Source organism: Zootoca vivipara, chromosome 12, assembly GCF_965207765.1.
Source record: "Zootoca vivipara chromosome 12, rZooViv2.hap1.1, whole genome shotgun sequence".
NCBI classification, from domain to species: domain Eukaryota; kingdom Metazoa; phylum Chordata; class Lepidosauria; order Squamata; family Lacertidae; genus Zootoca; species Zootoca vivipara.
This window is the reverse complement of record NC_142595.1, coordinates 12,005,362-12,027,183: the sequence shown is the minus strand read 5'-3', so window position 1 is coordinate 12,027,183 and position 21,822 is coordinate 12,005,362. Positions and strand designations below refer to the sequence as shown.

Genomic DNA, 21,822 nt, shown 5'->3' with positions numbered 1-21,822 from the left:
TTCTTCCAGAGAGGATCTGGTGAGCTTCTCAGGATCCAAAATGCACAGGACCACCAGGATAAAAATCACAGAGCTGAACCCTCACTTGATGTGCGCTTTGTGCGGAGGCTACTTCATTGATGCCACAACCATTGTGGAATGCCTACACTCTTGTAAGTTTTAAAACCATATCTGGAAACTCCTGAGGATTAGTGAGATACGTGCCTCATCCCTGGGCTCTCTTTTCAGAGCTGTTGAAAGATGCAGAACAATAATCACCCCCCCCCCGAGCATATGAAAAGGGCATTGTAAGGGGGGGAAAGTACAGAGAACCGCCCCCTTGCATCAGAAGTAGCTCCTTCCCAAGTAGCGATGGAAGCGAGGGCTCTGAGGAAGCTAGTGAGGGAATGGAGAGAGAGGGCCAGGGCTCCAGCAACATGAGAGAGCCCCGGCCACACAGGAGTGAGGAAAGGGAGGGGGAGAAGGGAAAAAGTGAAAGCCTGGAGCGTAGACCCCTTCCTCCGGTTCCGGAATTACGCAGGAGAAAGAGAGGGAGGTGATTCACTGTCCCGGGACTACTATGTTGGAGAAGGTCACCTGGGGGGGGGGCAGTGCCGGATTCTGCATTGGACTGAGCAGATATGTTGTACATACCCAGCTCACTGTAAATAGCCTGCACTAATAAAAACTGCTGAAAGACAAGCATGCGGAGCGTTGTTACTCTAGAGTAGTCGCAAGAACCTCTGACAGGCATTTTCCTCACTATCGACTGCCCCCTCAGCCACCTGCCACTAGGGCATTTCTCCCCAAAAGTCCAGGCAGTGGCAAGACACGGGCGTTACCTGAGACCATCAAGCCCTGGAATTTTGGCACTCCGTGTGGCTTCCTAAGTTCAGTTCTGTCAGTCTTGTGAGGTTTTGCCTCATGGTCCGCCGTGTCGTAAATCTTCCACTGTGGTGACTTTGTCCTCCCACCCCCGTTGCCTTCTTTTCAGTCTGCAAAACCTGCATCGTCCGTTACCTGGAGACGAACAAATACTGCCCGATGTGCGATGTCCAAGTGCATAAAACAAGGCCACTCCTCAGCATCAGGTATGTCATATTCATTTATATGTCAGCTGGGGCGGATATCTGTGTCAGGCAAGTAGCCGAGCGATGTGCTCATGTCACCTTGGCTTGCCCTAGCTGGCACCCCTGCAGCCAAGGATGGGTTCATATGGATGGGAGCAGCATGTAGCGGCTAGAGTAGGGGTCAGCAACCTTTTTCAGCCATGGTCAGACCATGTGGTGGGCTGGACTATCTTTTGAAAAAAATATGAATGAATTCCTATGCCCCACAAATAACCCAGAGATGTATTTTAAATAAAAGCACACATTCTACTCATGTAAAAACACCAGGCAGGTCCCACAAATAACCCAGAGATGCATTTTTAATAAAAGGACACATTCTACTCATGTAAAAACACGCTGATTCCTGGACCGTCCATGGGCCAGATTGAGAAGGCGATTGGGATGCATCCACGCCCCGGGCCTTAGGTTGCCTACCCCTGGGCTAGAGTTTGCCCTGTAATGTCTGTAACTCTGTGGAGAGGTTGTCCCTTGGAGCCAAAGAGACTTGCACAGAGCTAGGCAAAACCTGATGGTTAGCTTGAACCGCCGGTGAGGGCAAAAGCAGGTCACCTGGTGTTATTGGGACAGGTGATTGACAGGTGGGTAGCTCCACCTGCCTATCAAATTTGGCACGCAGGAAGCTGTTGGACTGTGCTGAAATGGCAAAACTGACCGGAAAGCTCAGGAACCAAGAAGATCAAAACTTCAATAAGGAATGGGGAAGATGTATAACTTAATCTAGGAGACCACTGTAAGCAGATGAAAACATTAGCCTGATTCTAATAATGCTTGTAATGCAGCAAATACTATGGGCAACATGGAGAGATATAAAATTTGGATTATGAAATAATATGCAGTTGAGAAGGTGTACAATAGGGCCCATGGAGGGGAAGGTGGGAAGTCCAGAGATTTGGAGAAATCTCTAGATATGGATATGCAATTTGGATTGTTATAATTCTACATTTGTAAAATCAAATAAAAATTATTATTATTATTTTTTAAAATTGGCATGCAGGGTGTGAGGGAGTTAAGAGTCCAGCCTGCTGGCAAGATCCATTTCCTCCCTAGCGAACCCACAACACACCCTGTCTTATTAGGATTCAGCCTCAGTTTTTTGACACGCACCTAGCCTGTCACTGCTTTCAGGCACTGATCCAATACATGCACAGCCTAACGTGGCTGTGTTTCTCTATCTGGCGACGAATGGCTGCGTTTCTGTATGGCAAAGCTGCAGTGCTAATTAATGGGCCCCGATAATGTCTTCGGACCACAGTCTTTGGACCACAGATGAGCAACCTATTGAAGAAGCTCTAAGAACTATTAAATCTGAGTATGATTGTGGTTTATGATGTATCGATCCATTTGTCTTGGAGCTCTTGCATTAACCTCCTGCCCGAGGCATGCACGCGTTTCCCAATTCTGCGTCAATTTAAACCCGCCGTGCGCCACAAAGAGCCTGCCTCTAATGCAAGATTAAAATGCAGAATATTTGCACACGTTCCCCGATTTTGCACAATTTATCCAGCTTTTGCAAGTCGGAAAGAGAGCCAATCGGCTATGAGGCCCACCCCCATCGCCAGCTCTCCTCTCTTTGTGGCTTTACCTTTTTTTTTTTTTGATGAAACGTTTCTTTTCCAAAACTAAGCCCGCCCAGCAACGCTTGGCTTTGAAGTGGTTATCCGGCTGCTTCCTTCTTAGTCTGGATTTTGGGGGAAGCCAGACGCACCTTACTGAACTCTGCAGATTGTTGGCATAGAAACCAAGAAGGCGACTTCTCACAGATGCATCTCTCCGGTTGTATTTTTAGCTCCTGCGCTGTGCAAATTAATTTCTCTAGTAACACTTCAGGCGTTCTGCAAAATATTTACAAGCCGAGCTCCCACCAGTCTCTCCTCGGGGGCCCCCCAAACATCCATGTGCCTAGACGCATGCATGCATGCGCCCACCCATCCACCCGGCAGATGTGAGCTGCCAGTGCAAAGAGGCATGCGAGAGGGGAGAAAACGCACCAGGTTAAAAGTGCAGTGAAATGTCACTGGGGTTTAGTGACTCCATGGCAAGACCGCAGTCTCAGATTGATTTCAAATGTGCCACGGAGAGCAGGTGTACTGGGTATATTAGTTGTGATTTCCTCTCCAGCTTCCCTGAATGTCCCCAATCTCCAAGTAGTTTTATGATTTTTAGGGAGGATTTTTAAAAAGCCATGTGTATGCCTCAATGCTGGAGCACACGGCAGTATTTTACTTTACCTCCGTTTAAGTACTCAATTGGTTCCAGGGTGCCATTCACTCCCCGAAAAGTACTTAAACTGAGTGCCGATAGCGTGTGTGTGCAAAGCACTGATAGAGCGCTTCTGTGCATGCGTTGAACCGCTCAGATCGCTTCTGCGCATGCGTGCGTCGCGGAACCCGGAAATAAACACTTCTGGGTCCGCGGAGTACTTAAACTGAAAGTACTCAAACCGGAGCTTTCTCAAACCGAGGTATGGCTGTATTTCACAAGGAAACTGACAAGGCACTGATCGGTGAAGCAGGTATGTTTCACTGCTATATGCAAGCGGGTTGCTTTGATGTTCTGCTAGGGGCAGAATGGCCTCGGCCCAGTATACTTGAAGGAGCATCTCCACCCCCCTTCGTTCAGCCTGGACACTGAGGTCCAGCTCTGAGGGCCTTCTGAAGGTTCCCTCATTGCAAGAAGTGAGGTTATAGGGAACCAGGCAGAGGGCCTTCTCGGTAGTGGCGCCCGGCCTGTGGAACACCCTCCCATCAGATGTCAAGGAAATAAACAACTAATTGACTTTTAGAAGAAATCTGAAGGCAGCCCTGTTAGGGAAGCTTTTAACATTTGATGAATTACAGTGGTACCTCGGGTTACAAATGCTTCAGGTTACAAACGCTTCAGGTTACAAACTCCGCTAACCCAGAAATAGTATCTCAGGTTAAGAACTTTGCTTCAGGATGAGAACAGAAATCGTGCTCCGGCGGCACGGCGGCAGCAGGAGGCCCCATTAGCTAAAGTGGTGCTTCAGGTTAAGAACAGTTTCAGGTTAAGAGGAGACCTCCGGAACGAATTAAGTTCTTAACCAGAGGTACCACTGTATTGTATTTTAATATTTTGCTGAAAGCTGGCCAGAGTGGCTGGGGAAACCCAGCCAGATGTGCAGGGTATAAATAATAATTAATATATTATTATTATTATTATTATTATTATTATTATTATTATTATTATTATGGATTGGAAGAATGGGGTGGGTTTGCAGCAGTATGGCAAAGTGCATTGACTCAGTGGTTCAGGGTTGGTCTTCCCTTCCCACCAATGTTTTCTTAGAATGTTTGCATTTTTTTTTGGGGGGGGAAGGCTTTTAATATTTTATTTTACCAGGCCCCTTGGTTGCAACAGGTGGCTTCAGGGCTCTGTTGTGGAGACCTGACTCGTCACCCTTTGTAGCAGCTCAGGAATAACAGGGTGTCCTGGATCTCTTAAGTGTCTTATTGACTCAAGCAAATATAATGGCTTTCCTTGTAACCTAGCTGCCAGTCACGCAGCCCTCGGACAAAGCTTGTTTTCATTAGCTTGGCCATCAATCACAAAACAAAGTCAATATGCATGTGTAATAAATAACATGACCAAATTGGATTGGTAGGGGGTGCGAAGATTGTGACGCTGTAAATTAAAACGAACGCTGCCTGGTATATATACACCTAAGCAGAGCCTTTTAAATCAAACTCTGCATGCTGTTCTACACAGAAATAATTGTGTGTTGCCTCCCTTACCCCCAGTAAATCCAAATTCAGAAGGGTTTTGACACATTTATATGTTTCATCAATAGATCAAAGCAGCAGTATTGCAACACTGGAACTGTGCGTAAAATGAAATCAAAACTTGGTGCCAAGAACACCTGAACTCCGGCACCCCTGCCCATTATGTGTCTTGTAACAAGTTTTCATTATGTGCTTATTTTGCATAATTGTTTTCTCATGGCAGGGAGGGGTGAACTCTGAATCTCCCTGACTGGCTGGTATGGGGTGTGGGCTGGGCTGTAAGTTCCATTACCATGAAGAAAAAGCTTTGGCTAAAGTGTAGGTCAAGACTGGGAAACTTGTAGCTTTTGTTGATAGCCACTCTCTTAACTGATGTGCTGAAATATTCAGTTCTGAATTTGGTCCTGAATTGGCTGCATGAGAGATGCTGGGGCTCAAGACTTATCTTCGAAAGTTAGGCACACTTCTGTTCTCTTGGCACTAAAATAATAATACAGTGGTACCTCAGTTTATGAACACAATTGGTTCCGGAAGTCTGTTCATAAACTGAAGCGTTCATAAACTGAAGCAAACTTTCCCATTGAAAGTAATGGAAAATGGATTAATCCGTTCCAGACGGGTCCGCGGAGTACTTAAACTGAAGCGTTCATAAACTGAAGCATGGGTGTAATTGGTTCCGGAAGTCTGTTCATAAACTGAAGCGTTCATAAACTGAAGCGAACTTTCCCATTGAAAGTAATGGAAAATGAATTAATCCGTTCCAGGTGGGTCCGTGGCGTTCATAAACCGAAAATTCATAAACCGAGGTGTTCATAAACCGAGGTTCCACTGTAATAATAATAAAATTTTGCAGCAAGTGTTGGAACACCCTAAGTCCGATTAAGCAACAGAGATAGCGAGCGCTGTGTTTTGAAATGTCAAGTCTCTTCTTCCTGCCATTGCTGCAATGCCTCCTGTTCAATTTGCGGAGGGGATTGCGCTAGAGTAGCTATTCATTTTAATAAGCCGTATCGTGGGGCTGGGGCAAGAGAGGCTTGCTCTATGTTTTTGTTGTTATCAACAGCAAAAATGAATTTGAATCGGGATTTTAATATTCTCCCCCACTTTCCCCCTTGCAATTGACCATTGCTAACCCATCTTTTCCTCCTCATGTTTCAGATCAGATAAAACCCTACAGGACATAGTCTACAAGCTGGTACCAGGACTTTTCAAAGGTGTGAATGTGTTCTGATTTTGTGGCTGTTTTTCTGTTTTGTTTTTAAGAAGTTGCTTCCGTTGACTTTGATGCAGTTAGAAAAAGAAGCCATCTGATTATTTTATAGGGCTGACGAACAGTATACGAACAGTATATAAATAACTTGAGCCAAATATTCAACTATAATATTATAGTTGGGCCAAATATTCAACTATAGTATTACTTCATTAAGTAATACAAATAGTCTTCAAAACTATGGCTGTTGTGCCTTTGGTCCTAATGCAAATTTAATTCCAGTTCTTTTATTTGTTTTCCGTTCAGTCAGCGATTTAAAATGTATGAATAATTATTTGATAGCGTGTTGCTAAACATGAATGCATTTATTTATTCACTGTGATGTGTAGACCCACCTGCAGAATAAGTGAAAGATAAAAATGCTAATAAATGAATTAACTGTTTGCTTTTGCCTGCAGATGAAATGAAGAGGCGACGTGATTTCTACGCAGCATACCCTCTGGCAGATGGTATGGGGTCTCTCTCATGAATTTCCCTCCTACATGTCAACAGTGATGCATTAAAAAAAAACCAACCCCACAAAAAGGTGTGATCTTTATTTTTTCTCTGTTTCTTCCTCTCCTCTCAATTGCTTGCTTGTCTAGTTCCTAATGGATCCAATGAAGACCGGGGAGAAGTTTCGGAACAGGAGAAAGGGAACCTGTCAGACGATGAAATTGTCAGCTTATCCATAGAGTTCTATGAAGGAATCAGGTAATATAGAAAAAAAATATGAGAGGAATAATTTCACTTAATTTTCTTAATTTGCCCTGGGTTGTTTTTTTCCCCTACACATATATTTTAACAAATTTTATATACCGTATTTTTCGCTCCATAAGACACACTTTTTTCCTCCTAAAAAGTAAGAGGAAATGTCTGTGCGTCTTATGGAGCGAATGCATGGTCCCTGGAGCCAAATTGCCCAGGGGTGAAAAGCAAAGCAGATCGTGCTTTTTTTTTTTAAGAAAGAGCTAAAGGTTAACAAGAGGGAATGAGGGTGTTTAAAGGAACCCGCTCAGCAGCTGATTGCAAGAGATCGGGGGGGGGGGGGGGAGATAAGAGACGCTAGCTCCCTTCCCGTCCCCCTCCCCTTGCCCAGGCCTCCATTGTTGTGTTTCCTCAGCTGACATGTGACTGGCTGATTAGATTCATAGCTGCCAAGTACCCCGTTTTCCCCGGGAAACCCCCGTTTTTACTTACCTTTTCCCGGTGGTCCCCCGTATCACTTCGTCTCTCATTTTCCTCCGTTATTTTCTCCTGCCGGAGGCCATTTTTTTCCTTTCTGATTTGCCCTTCTATGGGCACCAAAAATGGCCGCCGCTGGCTTCAAAAGTCGCATCTACGCATGTCCGGAAGTGCATAGACGCAACTTCCAGTGTCCCATAGAAGGGCAAAACGACACCGGAAGTTACGTCGACGCAACTTCCGGTGTCACACGGCTGCCGGTCCCAGATTCTGCAGTCCGGGACTTGGAAGGTAAGATTAGATTATCTGTCTGTAAACTGTAGAAATGGCTCCCTTTCCTTTCCTAAGGAAGCTGCAGAACTGTGAGTTGAACCCCATAAAACAGGATTTTTTTCCCTTTGCAAGGTAAGCTCAACAACTTTGAGCTGATCCTCAAAAATGGAGCTTTCCCCCTTTGCAAAAAAGCTGCACAACTTTGAGCTGATGCTCAAAAAAATGGAGCTTTCCCCCTATGCAAAAAAACCTGCACAATAGTGAGCTGATCCTCCCCAAAACGGGGCTTTCCCCATTTGCAAAAGAAGCTGCACAACTTTGAGCTGATGCTCAAAAAAATTAGGTGCGTCTTTTGGTCAGGTGCGTCTTATGGAGCGAAAAATACGGTATTTATGCTTGGTTAATGTTTTGAAAGAATGTATGCCTTACATGCACACACTTATGTACAGTTGTACCTTGGTTGTCGAACAAATTCTGTTCCGGAAGTCCGTTCTACTTCCGAAAACATTCAAAAACCAAGGCGCGGCTTCTGATTGGCTGCAGGAGCTTCCTGTACTCAATTGGAAGCCGTCCGTGTCAGCTATTCAGCCATTTGGCTTCCAAAAAAAGTTCACAAACTGGAACACTCGCTTCTGGGTTTGCGGCGTTCAGGAGCCAAAACGTTCGAGTTGCAAGGCGTTTGACAACCAAGGTACGACTGTATATTAATTGTATTTGTGGTGTAACATTACGTTTTGGCATTATATATGTCACCATGAGCATTCTTACTGAAAATGCGATGGATACATATGATTTAATAATAAACAAGTCTAGGCCCGTGCAGGGAACAATCAACGTTTTCATAATGTGATATTGCTTTTCGTTTGCTTGCTTGCTTGTTTGTTACATCATACAATAAGAAGGATGTGGCCAGGACAAAGAGGAGGAAACTTTGCTACTGAAAGACAGTATAGGAATCGTATGTGTGTGCATGTATGTATTATAATCCCCCAGGGTAGATGTAGTCTATCTGCACTATACTACTGTTGAACGATATTGCTGATGAAAACATGATTTTAATAGGCTGCGCAATGGAGATCAAGTGCAAACGCACATTGCAATAGTGGTGTGCATCTGATTTGCCCCGCACCCACCAGGAGACGGAATCGCCCTTGTTGTTTAAAAATCTTGTTGGGTGAGGTTAGGCTTAGGGAACACGTGCTGCAAATTAATTAATTTATTCCCTTACATCAGTGTTTCTCAACCTTTTTTGGGCCAAGGCACACTTGTTCCATGAAAAAAATCACAAGGCACACCACCATTAAAAAAGTTAAAAAAATTAACTCTGTGCCGCCCTATATTGACTATATAATTATGACTGTAAGAAACACTTGCCAATTGCTGTGTTGGTTGCAATCTCCTGTAATAAGGCTTCACAAGCCGCTGATTTCTCTGCCAGCACAATCCTTTGCTCAGCAAGGTGGTGGCTGTTGAGAGCTGCGCTCGCTCCGCGTCGTGACCCGGCCGGCTTCCTTTCCGGCGGGTTAGTGTTGGCTATTGGCGGCCGCCAGGCACGTGACAATGCAAATCGCCCTTCTCGTCGTCGCACGTCGCGGCACACCAGCCAGCGTCTCGCGGCACACTAGTGTGCCACGGAACAGCGGTTGAGAAACGCTGCCTTACAGCCTACACTTCTGTATTGCTCAGTCAGCGTTGTTCTTTGGACAGTTTACAATGAAGGCTAAAACCAAAATACAGTGGTACAGAATGCGTTCTGGGATTCCATTCGGCTCCCGGAACCATTTGAAAACCAAAATGCTGCTTCTGATTGGCTGCAGGATATGTTCGGCTTCTGAAAATTATTCAAAAACCCCAACGCTCACTTCAGGGTTTTGATTGCTTGGTAGCTGATTTCTTCGGGAGCCAAGGTGTTCAGCTTCCAAGGTACGACTGTACAGAACAATACCTATCACAGACAGGGCCGGTGTGTCCATTTAGTCGAACTAGGCAGTTGCCTAGAGCGCGTAAATGGAGGGGGCGCAAAACCCCCGTGCCGCCGCCGCCATCCCACGGCGTGCGCTCGCACTCCTCCCGCCTATGGAGGAGCAACGAGTGAGCGATGGGCGCTGTTGCAGCCGCCGCCGCTGTTCGCTCGCTGAAGAGCTCACAGTGTCCCCTCCATAGGCAGGAGGCGCGTGAGCCAAAATGAGAGCTCAGCGCCCTCCCGCCTATGGATGGGACACAGGATCGCCAGCGGCGTCATGTCGCATGTGCGGGGGTGGGGCGCCAGAAGGTGATTTTGCCTAGGGCGCAAAAAGCCCTAGCACTGGCGCTGATCACAGAATAATAATAAAAAGAGCAATATGAAAACAAAAGAGAAACAGCAACAGAGAATCAACAGTGTAGAAGACCTAAGGAGCTCAAACACTTTCTAAAGGCTCAGTGGCACAGAATGTTGGTTGAATGAGGGAGCTGCTGGTGGTGGTGGAAACTGACAGCAGAGCAGGAAAGGGGACAGAGGGAGGAAGGGAGACACAGAGATAAAACAGAAAGAACTATCTCATTGTCTGGAGAGGTCCTTTTCTGTTTCGTTCTGAGAAGTTATTGTAAAATATAGCTGGAGAAGGAAGTCAAACCTACCCCCAGAAATACTGGAGAACTCCAAGAATTTTTTTAAAATGTGGCTGGTACTAGTGCCCAACAACCTGCGCTCTTCAAATATTAGCAGAAAGAGAAGAAGCCCTGCTCTTTCTGAGTTCTAGTTTAGTGTCAAGCAACATTTTTTTATTATAAAAACAAACACCCTACCGATACAAATTCCCAAGCAGGCTGGAAGTGATTGTTGCTGGGAAAGAATCCTATTCCAACCATATCTGGAGGAGAGGGGGGGCACACAGGTGTGCTCAAGTTGCGCTGCCAAGCTGCTCACCTGATAACAGCACTGCAGAAGCAGTGAGTGAGGTTGGGGCTGTGCAGGTGCAACAGCAAAGCCAGTCTGGAGCCCAGGTAAGTTGCAGCAACACTGCCGACAGGAGGAGGGCTCTGCCCCAGTGTACTGGCTGCTCCTGGGACCTTGCTTTTGATTGTGATCTTCCACATATGGCTGAAGTGTGCAGAAATAACCCAAGTTCTGGACCCACAGAGGCCTGGATAATCTGGGTCGTGCCCTTGTGTGTGCGTTTTTTTTATTAATTTCCCCTATTTCTCTCTCTCTCTCTCTCTCAGAGAAGAAAACAAAGGGACTGTTGAGAATGGGAACATGGAGAAAGACAAGGTGAGCTATGTAGCTTCTGTCTACCTGTATACCCTTGAACAATGCTTTAGAAATGTGGGAGAATCCCATGCGCCCTCCATCCCCTCAAATTAAAGCCAGCAGCATTGAATTCATAAAACAAGAGGTTATGGGGCTGCCTGGAAGCCGTGTCCTGTGAGCTGGGATCCCAGAGTTGTGCCATAGATGGTGATCTCTAAAGTGAGAGGTGCAGGGGCTCGAGGTGGTTGTCCTCCAACTGGGAGGCCCTTTCCTTTAATATTTCATATTTAGGAGCCAATTGCAAGGCACCCCAATCTTAATTGGGATCTTTATGTGCTCTGGGCTTAAATCATGATGAATCAAGTTAGCGCTCAAGGCCTCAAAAGCCCCCCTACACCGCCTCCTCTTGCTTCCCACCTCCAACCTTTCTGCTCAATTCATATTTCAATTTTCCTTTCTATTTAGTCCATGTTTCTTTCCTTCCTGCTTTCACCTTTGCTGTGTCCCTTTCCCTGTTTCTTTGGCTGTGCTCGGATAGACTCCAACTTTCTCTTTTCCTCTTTTTAAATTTTGGATTCTCCTTCCCCCCTCCCCGGATGTTGTGCTTTCCCTCCCCCCTCCAACAGTATATGGATTGCAAGGGTGTCCTTTGCCTGTGACCTCTGACCCTTCCTAGACTCCTCCCCCTGCTCCCCCCCCCGTAGCCTTGCCTTTTGGCAGATTTGCAGCTGCTTCAATACATATTTCAACGACTCAGCCCGCTCCGGCTGCCCAGCCCTCTCCCAATAAAACCTTTTCTCTCACTTTCTCTCTCTCTCTCTCTCCCTCCCCTCCCTCCCTCCCTCCCTTTCTCTCTCATATTCCTCCCTAGAAGAACAGCATGAGATTCCTCCGCTGCCCTGCCGCTATGACGATCATGCACCTGGCTAAGTTCCTCCGCAACAAGATGGATGTTCCCAGCAAATACAAAGTGAGTTGCTATCAAATGCTTCCACACTTTCCCTGGGCCAAGGTTGATGCTGCATGTTCAAAACTTCCTGACAGTAAGAGCTGTTCGGCAGTGGAATTTGCTACCAAGGAGTGTGGTGGAGTCTCCTTCTTTGGAGGTCTTTAAGCAGAGGCTTGACAGGCATATGTCAAGAATGCTTTGATGGTGTTTCCTGCTTGGCAGGGGGTTGGACTGGATGGCCCTTGTGGTCTCTTCCAACTCTATGATTCTATGATTCTATGAAAACTATTTGCACATCAAGAAAGCTCCAGTTCCACACTCATGATAAAATAAGCAAAGAGCAAAATGTGCAGATCTACCTGCGTTTTAAGTGTGCATGCTTTCTCCCTGCTGAAGAACTGACTTCACTCCGAAGGCTTATACAGTGGTACCTCTACTTATGATTTAATGCGTTCCGAACGCACATTCGTAAGTCGGAAAAATTTGTAAGTCGAATCCCATAGGAATGCACTGGGAGAAAAAATCCGTAAGTCGAAGCAACCCTATCTAAAAATTCGTAAGTAGAAAAAATCCTATCTAAACTGCATCCAAGAGGGCGGACGGAGCTCCATTCGTAAGTAGAAACATTCGTAAGTAGAGTTATTCGCAAGTACCACTGTATAGTTTTTTTTAGCAACAGAAGTTTGCCAAATTCTGTACCAAGCCAACTGTGCAGATTGAGAAAACGTGTCTCTGTTTGCTTGCTCTGTGTAATTTATTTTACTTCTAGTCAGGGGAAGGGACAGATGCTTTCAAGCCTTTCTTCACAGCTTAAGAGCTAAAAATTTGCTTCAAACAAACAAACAAACAAACAAACATGAAGATGCTCAGGAGCCTTTGGACCTGTAAAAGGGTAAAATAGTATATAAAAGAGTATATAATCTATAATGAATTTTTTAAAAAAATGTTTGAAAGTACTTTCCCCAAAAAAACAGAGTCCTTTTTGCTGGGGATAATTCAGACAGAAATTCCCAGGTGTCAAAAAAAGGTTATTTATGTAAGCCACTACTGCGGCCCGTGTTTTGTTAGCCCCCAAATGGAAAATGAGCGAGGTCCCAACTAAAGAAGGATGGAAACTTAAACTGATGGAATATGTGCAGCTTGTGGACCTAACACATAGAATAAGAGAACAAGAAGAACATATGTTTAGAGAAATTTGGAAAATGCTTACTGAATATATGGAGGGAAATTGTGTACACTTGAAAACATTGGCAGCATTAAGATAAGCTCAACAGTGTAAATAAGTTTTGATTGATATAATAATGGAACACCGATTGGTATAGTTTTTTGTAAAACATGCAGGGATTTATGATACGCAGAATGAACCATGGAAAGAGAAGGGAAGTCACTGATATTTTAAGATGGTTTAAATGAGTATTCTAAATTGTAAAACAGAAAATCAAAAAGTGTGTGTGTGTGTGTGTGTGTGTGTGTGTGTGTGTGTGTGTGTGTGTGTATGATGCTTAGGAGACTTAAATCTGTGTCCAAATTAACCTGTGCCTGCCTTGTAATTCAGAATTTCTTTAATTGTGTTATTAAATCTGTTAGGTGGAAGTTCTCTATGAAGATGAACCTCTGAAGGAATACTATACCCTAATGGACATAACTTATATCTATCCTTGGCGACGGGTGAGTGAGTAGAGAGAAGCGACCCCCGAGGGTCATCTAGCCCAGCCATAGCTGCCAAGTCTCCCATATTCTCCGGGAAACCCCCGTTTTTCTAGCTGTTCTCAGCTGAAAAAACAGATTTTTTTTGTTTCCCCCCTGGTTTATTCTGGCGCGGCGGCCCTTTTGGAACTGGGGGGAGCATGCCCAGAAGCGACTTTTGATGCAGCTCTGCCCAGTTCCAAAATGGCTGCAGTGCGACTTCTGGCGCGGTGGCCATTTTGGAACTGGGCAAAGCAGCATCAAAAGTCGCTTCTGAGCATGCTCCGCCCAGTTCCAAAATGGCGGCAGCGCTACTTCCGGTCGTCTACTTCCGGTCCGGTCCCTTATTTCTCCCACAGCAACTTGGTAGGTATGAGCCCAGCTCCTTGCAATGCAGGAATCTCAACTAGATCATACATGACAGGTGGCCACAGGAAGCTGCCTTGTCCCGAGTCAGACCGTTGGTTCATTTAGTTCAGTGTTGTCAGCACTGACATAGCAGCATCTCCAGTGAAAGACTCTTGTCTGAAACCCCAGAGAGCCGCTGTACCTTCGTATAGACCAGCGTTACCCAAACGTGGGTCTCCAGCTGTTTTTGGACTACAACTCCCATCATCCTTAGCTAGCAGGACCAGTGGTCAGGGATGATGGGCACTGTAGTCCAAAAACAGCTGGAGACCAAAGTTTGGGGAAAAACGCTCGTATAGACAGAGCAGGATGGACCAACGGCCTCATTCATGGTAAGGCAGCTTCCTGTAGATTCATAAGAGACAAAGGAAAGCAGAGGAAATTTGAGTTGCGACCCAAGTTGGCTCAAGGTCTGAGACGGAACTCATCTGATAATAAGGAGCAAGTGCATCTTCTGTTCAGAAACCTACCAAGTGGGATGGAAGGGCACGTCTTGTTTGTTACATCTTAAAACAACAATGAAAACAAATGCCAAATCAGCACTCGGGATTTAGGAGTTTGTAAGAAAAGAAAAGAAAATGTCACGTTGGCCCTCATATCTGGAGGAAGAAGTTGGAGCAGAGGAAAAGAAAGTTTGGGTTTTTAAAAATGTTATTAAGGTTTATAGAGGGGGAAAAAACCACTTGATATTGTCCCTTTTTTTAAACCAAGATTTTTATATAAATGCAATAAAAACACAAAAAAGGTGTGTGGGAGGAACAGGAGGAGTACGTCCAATTCTTCATCTGTCCGCTATATAAAAAGAATAGTCACTTCGTCCAATCCAATGTAACACTTGACAAAGCCACTTTCTATAATCAAACATTATCTTCAGTCGTCAAATACAGATGCTGTTATTTCATTTTGTTTTTTACGCAAACAGTCTATGAGAGGTTTCCAATCTTTTATTTTTATTTTATCAACATCTTTATTGAACAAGTTCAAAAAGTACATGATTATATGTGCGGTAAACATGATGAGACATGAATAAAAGAGAGAAAGAGAAATAGCGCCCGTGTAGAAGGGAAAATAAAGGGGGGGAGGGGGGAAACCCAAAACTCTATGCTTTACAAAGTTGTTATTGTACTTTACCAGATCTTGACCTATTACAGTATTTGCAAGAATGGATTCCAAATATCATTGAATTGGTCCATGGCAAGTCTGCGTTTATATGCAAGTTGTTCATTTGTTGCGAGTTTGTAGAAGTCTTCAATCCAATTATAGAAGGTTTCCAATCTTTAACAAATGTTAACAGTGACATTTCTCTGGTTAAACATGTCAGTTTTTGCCCTCTGGGCTAAGTCCCCATTAGTTTAAACAGCCATTTCCCCATCTATGTCTCCTTCCATCTTGGTGCATATAAAAAAGGGGGTTTAAAGGGGTGTAAAATGGTTGCAGCTAAGCTGTGAAGAGGATGAAATGTTACGTCTATGCTCTCCCTCTGCAGAATGGCCCTCTCCCTCTGAAATACCGTGTCCAGCCGGCCTGCAAGAGGCTAAAACTCTCCTCCCAGCTCCCCAACTCTGAATGCACCAACACCAGCGGCGCGTCAGAATGCGAGTCCGTCAGCGACAAGGCGAACAGTCCGGCCACCTTGCCGGCCACCACTTCCTCTTCGTTGCCAAGCCCTGCCACCCCTTCCCACGGCTCGCCCAGCTCCAACACCACCACGGTGAGCATCCCCGCCAACCCTGCGCCTGGGACCATGCTCAACGGCACCTCGAACTGCCACCAGATGCAACCCTTGGCCAGCAGGGGGCGCAAGGCAATGGTAAATGGCGGCCCCAGCATGTCGGCTTTGACTTAAAGGGACGGGACACCTTTTCCTTTTTCTTCCTTCTCCTTGGCTGGATCTCGAGTTTTATAAATAAGTATATTATGTGTAGATAAGGGCAGTGGAGGGGTGGAGTGGGTGGCGGGTGGGGAAATTATACATACTTATTTTCTATCAATCGACCTGATTTAATTTAAGAAGACAAAAAGGCAAAAAGAGAGAAAAAAATCCGATGTGTCCTCCCCCTTTTTTTAATTTTAAAAAAGCAAAAAAAAAAAAAGTGCTCCTGTAACTGCATGATGTCATCTGTGTTAAAGCGGCAGCCCCTTCCTGTTAAAAACTGTTTTTTTATTTGTGCCGTCTGTTTGTAGTCAAATTTTAATGCACAGTCCCTGAGAGAGAAAAACGCACAGTCCCGAATCAAGCAGGCTTCCTGTCTTAGAAGCACATGTGGCTTTCTCAAGCTTTCTTCATCCTTTGACCGAAGCCTCTCCCCTTATGCGCTGTCATGGAATCTGGTTCCCTCCCAGTGTTCCTGGACTTCAACTCCCATGAGCCCTAACCAGCATGGGCTGAGGGAAAGGGACAATGGGAGTTTTAGTCCAACACCATTTAGAGGGCGCCAAGTTGAGGAAGGCAAGACGCCCTCCCCCTTCGGCACCCTTGCCCCCTACGCTTCCTTTCAGCCCCCCTCCCCCCCCGGCTACACAAGCACTATGCCTTTAAAGATGCGCGGAACCTTTGGCTCGCCAGGCGTCGCTGAACTATAACTCCCATCTGCCGCTGCAAGCATGGCCAATGGCCAGAGGCGACAGGAGTTCATCTGGAGGGCCAAAGATTCCTCTCCCCTGCTTGAAAGCATATCCGAATCACATTCCCCCACCCTCTCAAAGAATTCTGGGCACTGTAGTTTGTGAAGGGTTGCCGGGAGCTAACTCTGAGTGGCAAACTACAGTGCCCAGAATTCCTTGGGGGAAATAATGTGCTTCGAGGGTGTACATAGCTTTAGCCTCATATTCCCTCATCTATACCTTTCGTGGTCTTAGTTTCAGTCTCCTGCAGAGCTGAGATGCAGCTATAAAGGAGAGGTCTGGACAGGGGTGATGCCGCCGGTCTCCTTCCTTTAATGATGCGAAAGGCCATCAGCCACTGCTGGGTTTGCAAGCAGCCATGTGATGGAAACATGGCACCTAGGAACAGAGGGGCAGCTGAGATAGGGCTGAGGACCAGAAGCTTAGCCTCTCAAGGCACGAGGTTGTATCTGACGCTAGCCCTTCTCAGAGCAGTCACATTGAATGAAGTTGATGGACTGGACTTCACTCGATTTCATTGGGTTTTCTCTGAGCAGGACTTAGTAGAATACACCCCTCTGTGTGGATGTGCCATTAGAGATAGCTGTTGGCCGTTTACTGGCCTACAGTTCTCAGGGCTTGAAGCCGTAGAAGACAGAAGTGGAGCCCTCCATATTCAGGGGGAGTATACCGGGGAAGAACGAGCAGAGCATTTTCACTCCCAGGACGTGAACCTCCCAGGGACACCTGCCTGGCCATGGTCAAGAGCAGGGGTGGCAAACAACCTGCAATGACCTCTTGTTTGACTCCCAACTCCCATGAACCCCAGCCAGCATGACCTGCAGCGAAGGGTTGATGGGAGTTATAGACCAGCAGGTTCACCTCCACTGGTCAAAAGACAGGTTGTTACGTGAGGCGAGTTTTTCGGTCTTCTCCAGAAGACCAGCTTGCGCACACTTAATGATTTCTTGGCTGGGAGCGATGACAGTTGGAAACAGTTTAGATATGCGGTGTAGATCTAGCTAGCCCACGTGTGTGCTTCCAGGGAGTAGCTGTAACTTTGAAACCAGGAGTCCATAAAACCTGGTCATGGGAACTTCTACCCATCTTGGAGGCTGGGAGCATGCACACCTTGCGTTCGTGGGACCTGGGGCAGCCAAGACCCACATGCTTGCAGCTGTTTGCGTTATAGTTACGCAAGCAGATGCGCTGGGGGGCGGGGGGGCGGCGGCCCGAGTTGGCTCACGCCAAGTCTTTGTTTGAACTGGCTCTCGAGATGAGGCATCTCTCGCCCCCCCCCCAACCAAAAGCCTCCCTTTTCTCATTCCCTCTGCTTGTAAAACAAATTTTCAAATAAATAAATAAATACAGTGCCTTTGAAAAGGAAACCTACTGCTTGATCCGCTGGGGTGACAGAAGAGGGTTTTGTGGGTTTAACCGGGTGGGGTGGGGTTGGGGGGAAGACAATGTCTTTTCATTTGCCGACTTGTGTTTTCAAGACTGCCAGGTGGAAACGCACAACTTCCGGTGGGAAGAGTTCTATTCTTCCGTCAGCTTGAATCCTCTCACCTTTTTTTTCTGAATGGAAGAAAAGTGATCCCAGAGGGCAGCCTTCGCCAAGCCTGTTCGCATCCAGATGCTGCTTTGGACTACAACTCCCATCAGCCCCTGCCAGCACGGCTGATGGGAGTTGTAGTCTGAAGGGGGGGGCAGCAAGTTGGCAAAAGCTGCTGGAGTGATCACCTTCCTTTTTTTAAAAAATGTAAGTTAGGAAGGGCTAAGTTGACACAAGCACATTTTGTATTCCTGAATGTCAAAGGAACTTTTGATAAGCTTCCCCCCCCCCACCGGCTGGCTCACAAAAGTGGCCAACCTCACAAAGGCGATCCATCCTTGGAAGTTTTTGCAGGTGGATCTGTTGGGCCCGATGTGCACCGAGAATGGGATGTGCAGTGGAGAACACATGTTCGACAACTTGACGTCTTACCCCACGTCACCCAAACTTATCAGCAAGGGGTTGTACCCTATTGTGTGCCTGGGCTGATGGAAGGGTTCTTTGATCCATCTTGAGCAAAGGGGGGAGAGGAGGTGTTTATCTTATTTTATTTTTGAAATTCACCCTTTCTCTCGCATCCCCTTGCACTACCTCCCACACTGTTCTAAGGGGCTCCTCAACCATCTTCAGCATGATTGGGAGGCATAGGGAGGCAAGGGCTGTGGGGGGAAGGGGGAATAACAACAACAACAACAACAAAATATATTCCTCTTTCACTTCTGGATCAGAGAGTCTTCCATCAAGGGGAGGGACACACCTGGGATACAGGTCATCTGCCGGTGCAATAGGATGGGTGCAAGTCTGCTGTTGTTACCCTGCCGCTCTGCATCAGGACCGCTGTGCAGCAGAAGCCAATGCTAAGAATAGGAAGCTTTTCTAGGGGTATGTGGGGCCTTGCACAACGTGACATTTGGAGGGTGACTATAATAATAATACGTTTCCCCTTGCTCTTGCCATTTACATACTGCATTTGAAGTGAGGAGGAAGAATCATAGCCCTGGGAAGGACCCCCCCCAAACCCACCTCTCCAGTCCCACCTCGCACAGGGCCAGCACATCTGAATTGCCTTGCTGGGTCAGACTAAAGGTTTACTCGTCTCAACACTCTTACCAAAGGGCTGCTTAGGTTTGTGTGGCAGCCCAGTGAGATATTTTGGGTTAACTTTTCTCACTCTCTAAACAGCTGGCACCTCTGATTGCCCTCTTCCTGTGCCATGACACAGATCACTTCACTAGTTTCCCTTGCCTTCCAAAGCGGTTTGCCGCCTAGCGAGGAAGGCACCTGCCGGACAGAGAGAAAACAAAACCTTACTGCTCGGGTTCTTGGCATAGCTGTGGTCGTCAGAATCTGGTAGTGAAAGGGATGATGCCCCCTGGAGGTTCCAGTTTTGTAATTGTGGCTAATTGCCACTGGAAGGCACATCCACTTCCTCTGAAACCGAAGGCATGTCCAAAAGTTTAGCATCCCAGAGGCAACTTGTTCTGCAGCTGAGCTCCTCTTAAAGTGAGGAAGGCTCCTTTTCCTAATCTGCTCCTTGTAATTTCCCGCTCCTTGCTGCTTGTCCTGGCTGCAGGCTGAGCATATGTTTTCTCGAGATTCTTTATTAAAAAATAAATAAATAGAACCTTGCCGTTTTATCACACTGTGTTCTCAACAGCATTTGCAGCAGTGCCATAATGTCAAGGGGATGTGTGTGTGTGTAGGGCAGGCATCCCCAAACTGCGGCCCTCCAGATGTTTTGGCCTACAACTCCCATGATCCCTAGCTAACAGGACCAGTGGTCAGGGATGATGGGGATTGTAGTCCAAAACATCTGGAGGGCCGAAGTTTGGTGATGCCTGGTGTAGGGGGAAGCCTCGTAACAGTTACACCCACCCACCTGATTTGACAAGCTCTGTTGTGAAGGCGACGGTTCCTGCATTTGGGGGAACTGAAGTCATTGGGGAGAGGCATGCCTTATGCCACCACCTTGTAGGGAATAACAACCGTGGTCCTCCTTTAAAAATGGCTCCATGGTACAAGCATCCCCTTGCAGACAGAAGTTCCCAGATTCAATCCGCAGCATTTCCAGGTAAGGCCGGGAGATGCTTCTGCCTGAAATCCTGGAGGGCCACTGCTGGTGTAGACCAGTATCCATTCCACGGTGTGGACCCACGGTCAGTATAACAAGGCAGTTTCCTCTAACAGCCTGCTGGCAAAATGCCGCTTTATCTGCATTTCTTGCCTCAAGGTTGGCAACTGGTGTGTGTGAAGGAGGCACCTTCCCCAGTGGGCTGGCCTTTGGTGCTGGCGTCTACAACCGCCGACCCAGAAGATAAGCAGGGTTTTTTTTACCCCTTTACAAGGAAGTATAGGAGGCCCAGAGGGGCCAAAAGGAAGAATTTACAGAAACACATGCACATATTATTGACCGGTCCTGCTCCTCCTCTTTTTCTCATTGGCTGAGACCAAACTTTGACCTTGCTAATGGCGTTGCGCCATGTTTTAAGATTTGCTGGACTTCAAACACCCAAAAGGTGTTTCCCATCTGCGCATTAGCTTTGTACATACCGAGTGACATGACCAAGGCGACTGAAGGTCTCATGTTTTTCTCCTCTGAGCTCCCCACCCCCACCCCGACAACCTTTTTTGTACATTTTTTTAATATGGTACAAGCCAAATCGCTCCGTATGTTTGCAAACCTGTATGATGTTTTAATGTGCTGTAATATATTCTGATATTCATATATTGTTATTGGTTAAAACATTTGTATCAATAAGACAGTTTGTAAATGGTAATAAATGCTACAACTTTGTCCTTCAGCTCTGGTGTCTGGCATTGTTGTGCTTTGCAAGTTCTCTCTCCCCCATCGCCAACCTGCAAAATCCTAAGCTTTGCAAAAAGGGGCCAAAATTGCTTCACCCCAATGAAGAGCTGAAGCCTCGTATCAATTTAAAGACAATGGGGTGATGGATGTTGTTCCGGACTTGGTGGAGTATGAAATATCTATGGTAGCAACAAAGGGATTTATCTGATTATGATGCTACTTGCTTATTGCATCATGATTATCTTCCTAATGGTTTCGACACCTTAGGATTTACTGTTGTATTTGGTACTGTGTTTAGATGTTTTCAGTAGGCCGAAACCAGAAGTGACATTGAATTCATATTTGCCTTTAACAGGCACCATTTTTAATAAACCCGCAAATAGCAGCTGGGTGAGTGAGAGCAGCTTAACCCTTTCAATGAGAGGGAAGTTACCTTGGGCACCGATAGTAGCTTTCCAATCCCAATGTCAATAGTAGTTTCAAAGGAGGAATTTTCCTTGTGACTGAAACAGGGGAGACGTCTGTAAGGGGTAGAGAGTATAGAGAACCTCTCCCTATCATCAAGAGCAACTCCTCCCCAAGCAGCCATGGAAGCGCAGGGTCTGAAGGAGCGAGTCAGGAAGCAGAGAGGGAGAGCCAGGGCTCCGGCAGCATGGAAGAGCCCCTGCTACACAGGTGGGAAGAGAGAGAGATGGACGGAAAGGGGGGAGAGGGAAAAGACGGAGCGTAGACCCTTTCACCCGGCCCCAGAATTAAGGAGGAGGAGAAAAGGGAGGAGATTCGCTGTTCCCAGGCTCTTATGTTGGTCAAAGGGCCGAAAAGGGGCAGTGCCGGATTCTGACACGGAATAAGCGGACATGAAACCGACAGCTCACCACACTGTAAATAATGTGCACCAATAAAGACTTTGAAAGACAAGTATGTGGAGAGTCGTTACTCAGGAGTAGCCATAATAACCTCTGGCACGTCCTTCCAATTTGCTGTGATCCAGATAACAGCCAGCCCTCTCCTCCTTGCTTTTTAAAA

The 21,822-nt window shown here is 46.4% G+C and overlaps 1 protein-coding gene across 6 annotated transcripts in view; it reads left to right on the top strand.

Annotated features, from left to right (window-relative positions):
* The window catches only part of PCGF2 (polycomb group ring finger 2), a 39,964-nt gene extending 23,980 nt beyond the window's left edge, over positions 1 to 15,984 (top strand). For 3 of the 6 annotated variants that reach the window (XM_035137250.3, XM_088656118.1, XM_088656119.1), the window contains exons 2-10: positions 10 to 152; positions 974 to 1,070; positions 6,008 to 6,063; positions 6,518 to 6,568; positions 6,704 to 6,812; positions 10,761 to 10,809; positions 11,663 to 11,758; positions 13,325 to 13,405; positions 15,318 to 15,984. In XM_035137250.3, coding sequence (XP_034993141.1) covers positions 41 to 152; positions 974 to 1,070; positions 6,008 to 6,063; positions 6,518 to 6,568; positions 6,704 to 6,812; positions 10,761 to 10,809; positions 11,663 to 11,758; positions 13,325 to 13,405; positions 15,318 to 15,677 — 1,011 coding nt within the window. In that variant the 5' untranslated portion in view covers positions 10 to 40 and the 3' untranslated portion in view covers positions 15,678 to 15,984. Of the gene's footprint in view, positions 1 to 9; positions 153 to 973; positions 1,071 to 6,007; positions 6,064 to 6,517; positions 6,569 to 6,703; positions 6,813 to 10,760; positions 10,810 to 11,659; positions 11,759 to 13,324; positions 13,406 to 15,317 lie in introns of all 6 variants that reach the window. The other 3 variants (XM_035137247.3, XM_035137248.3, XM_088656120.1) reach the window with 1 other exon arrangement.
* The last annotated feature ends 5,838 nt before the right edge of the window (positions 15,985 to 21,822 follow it).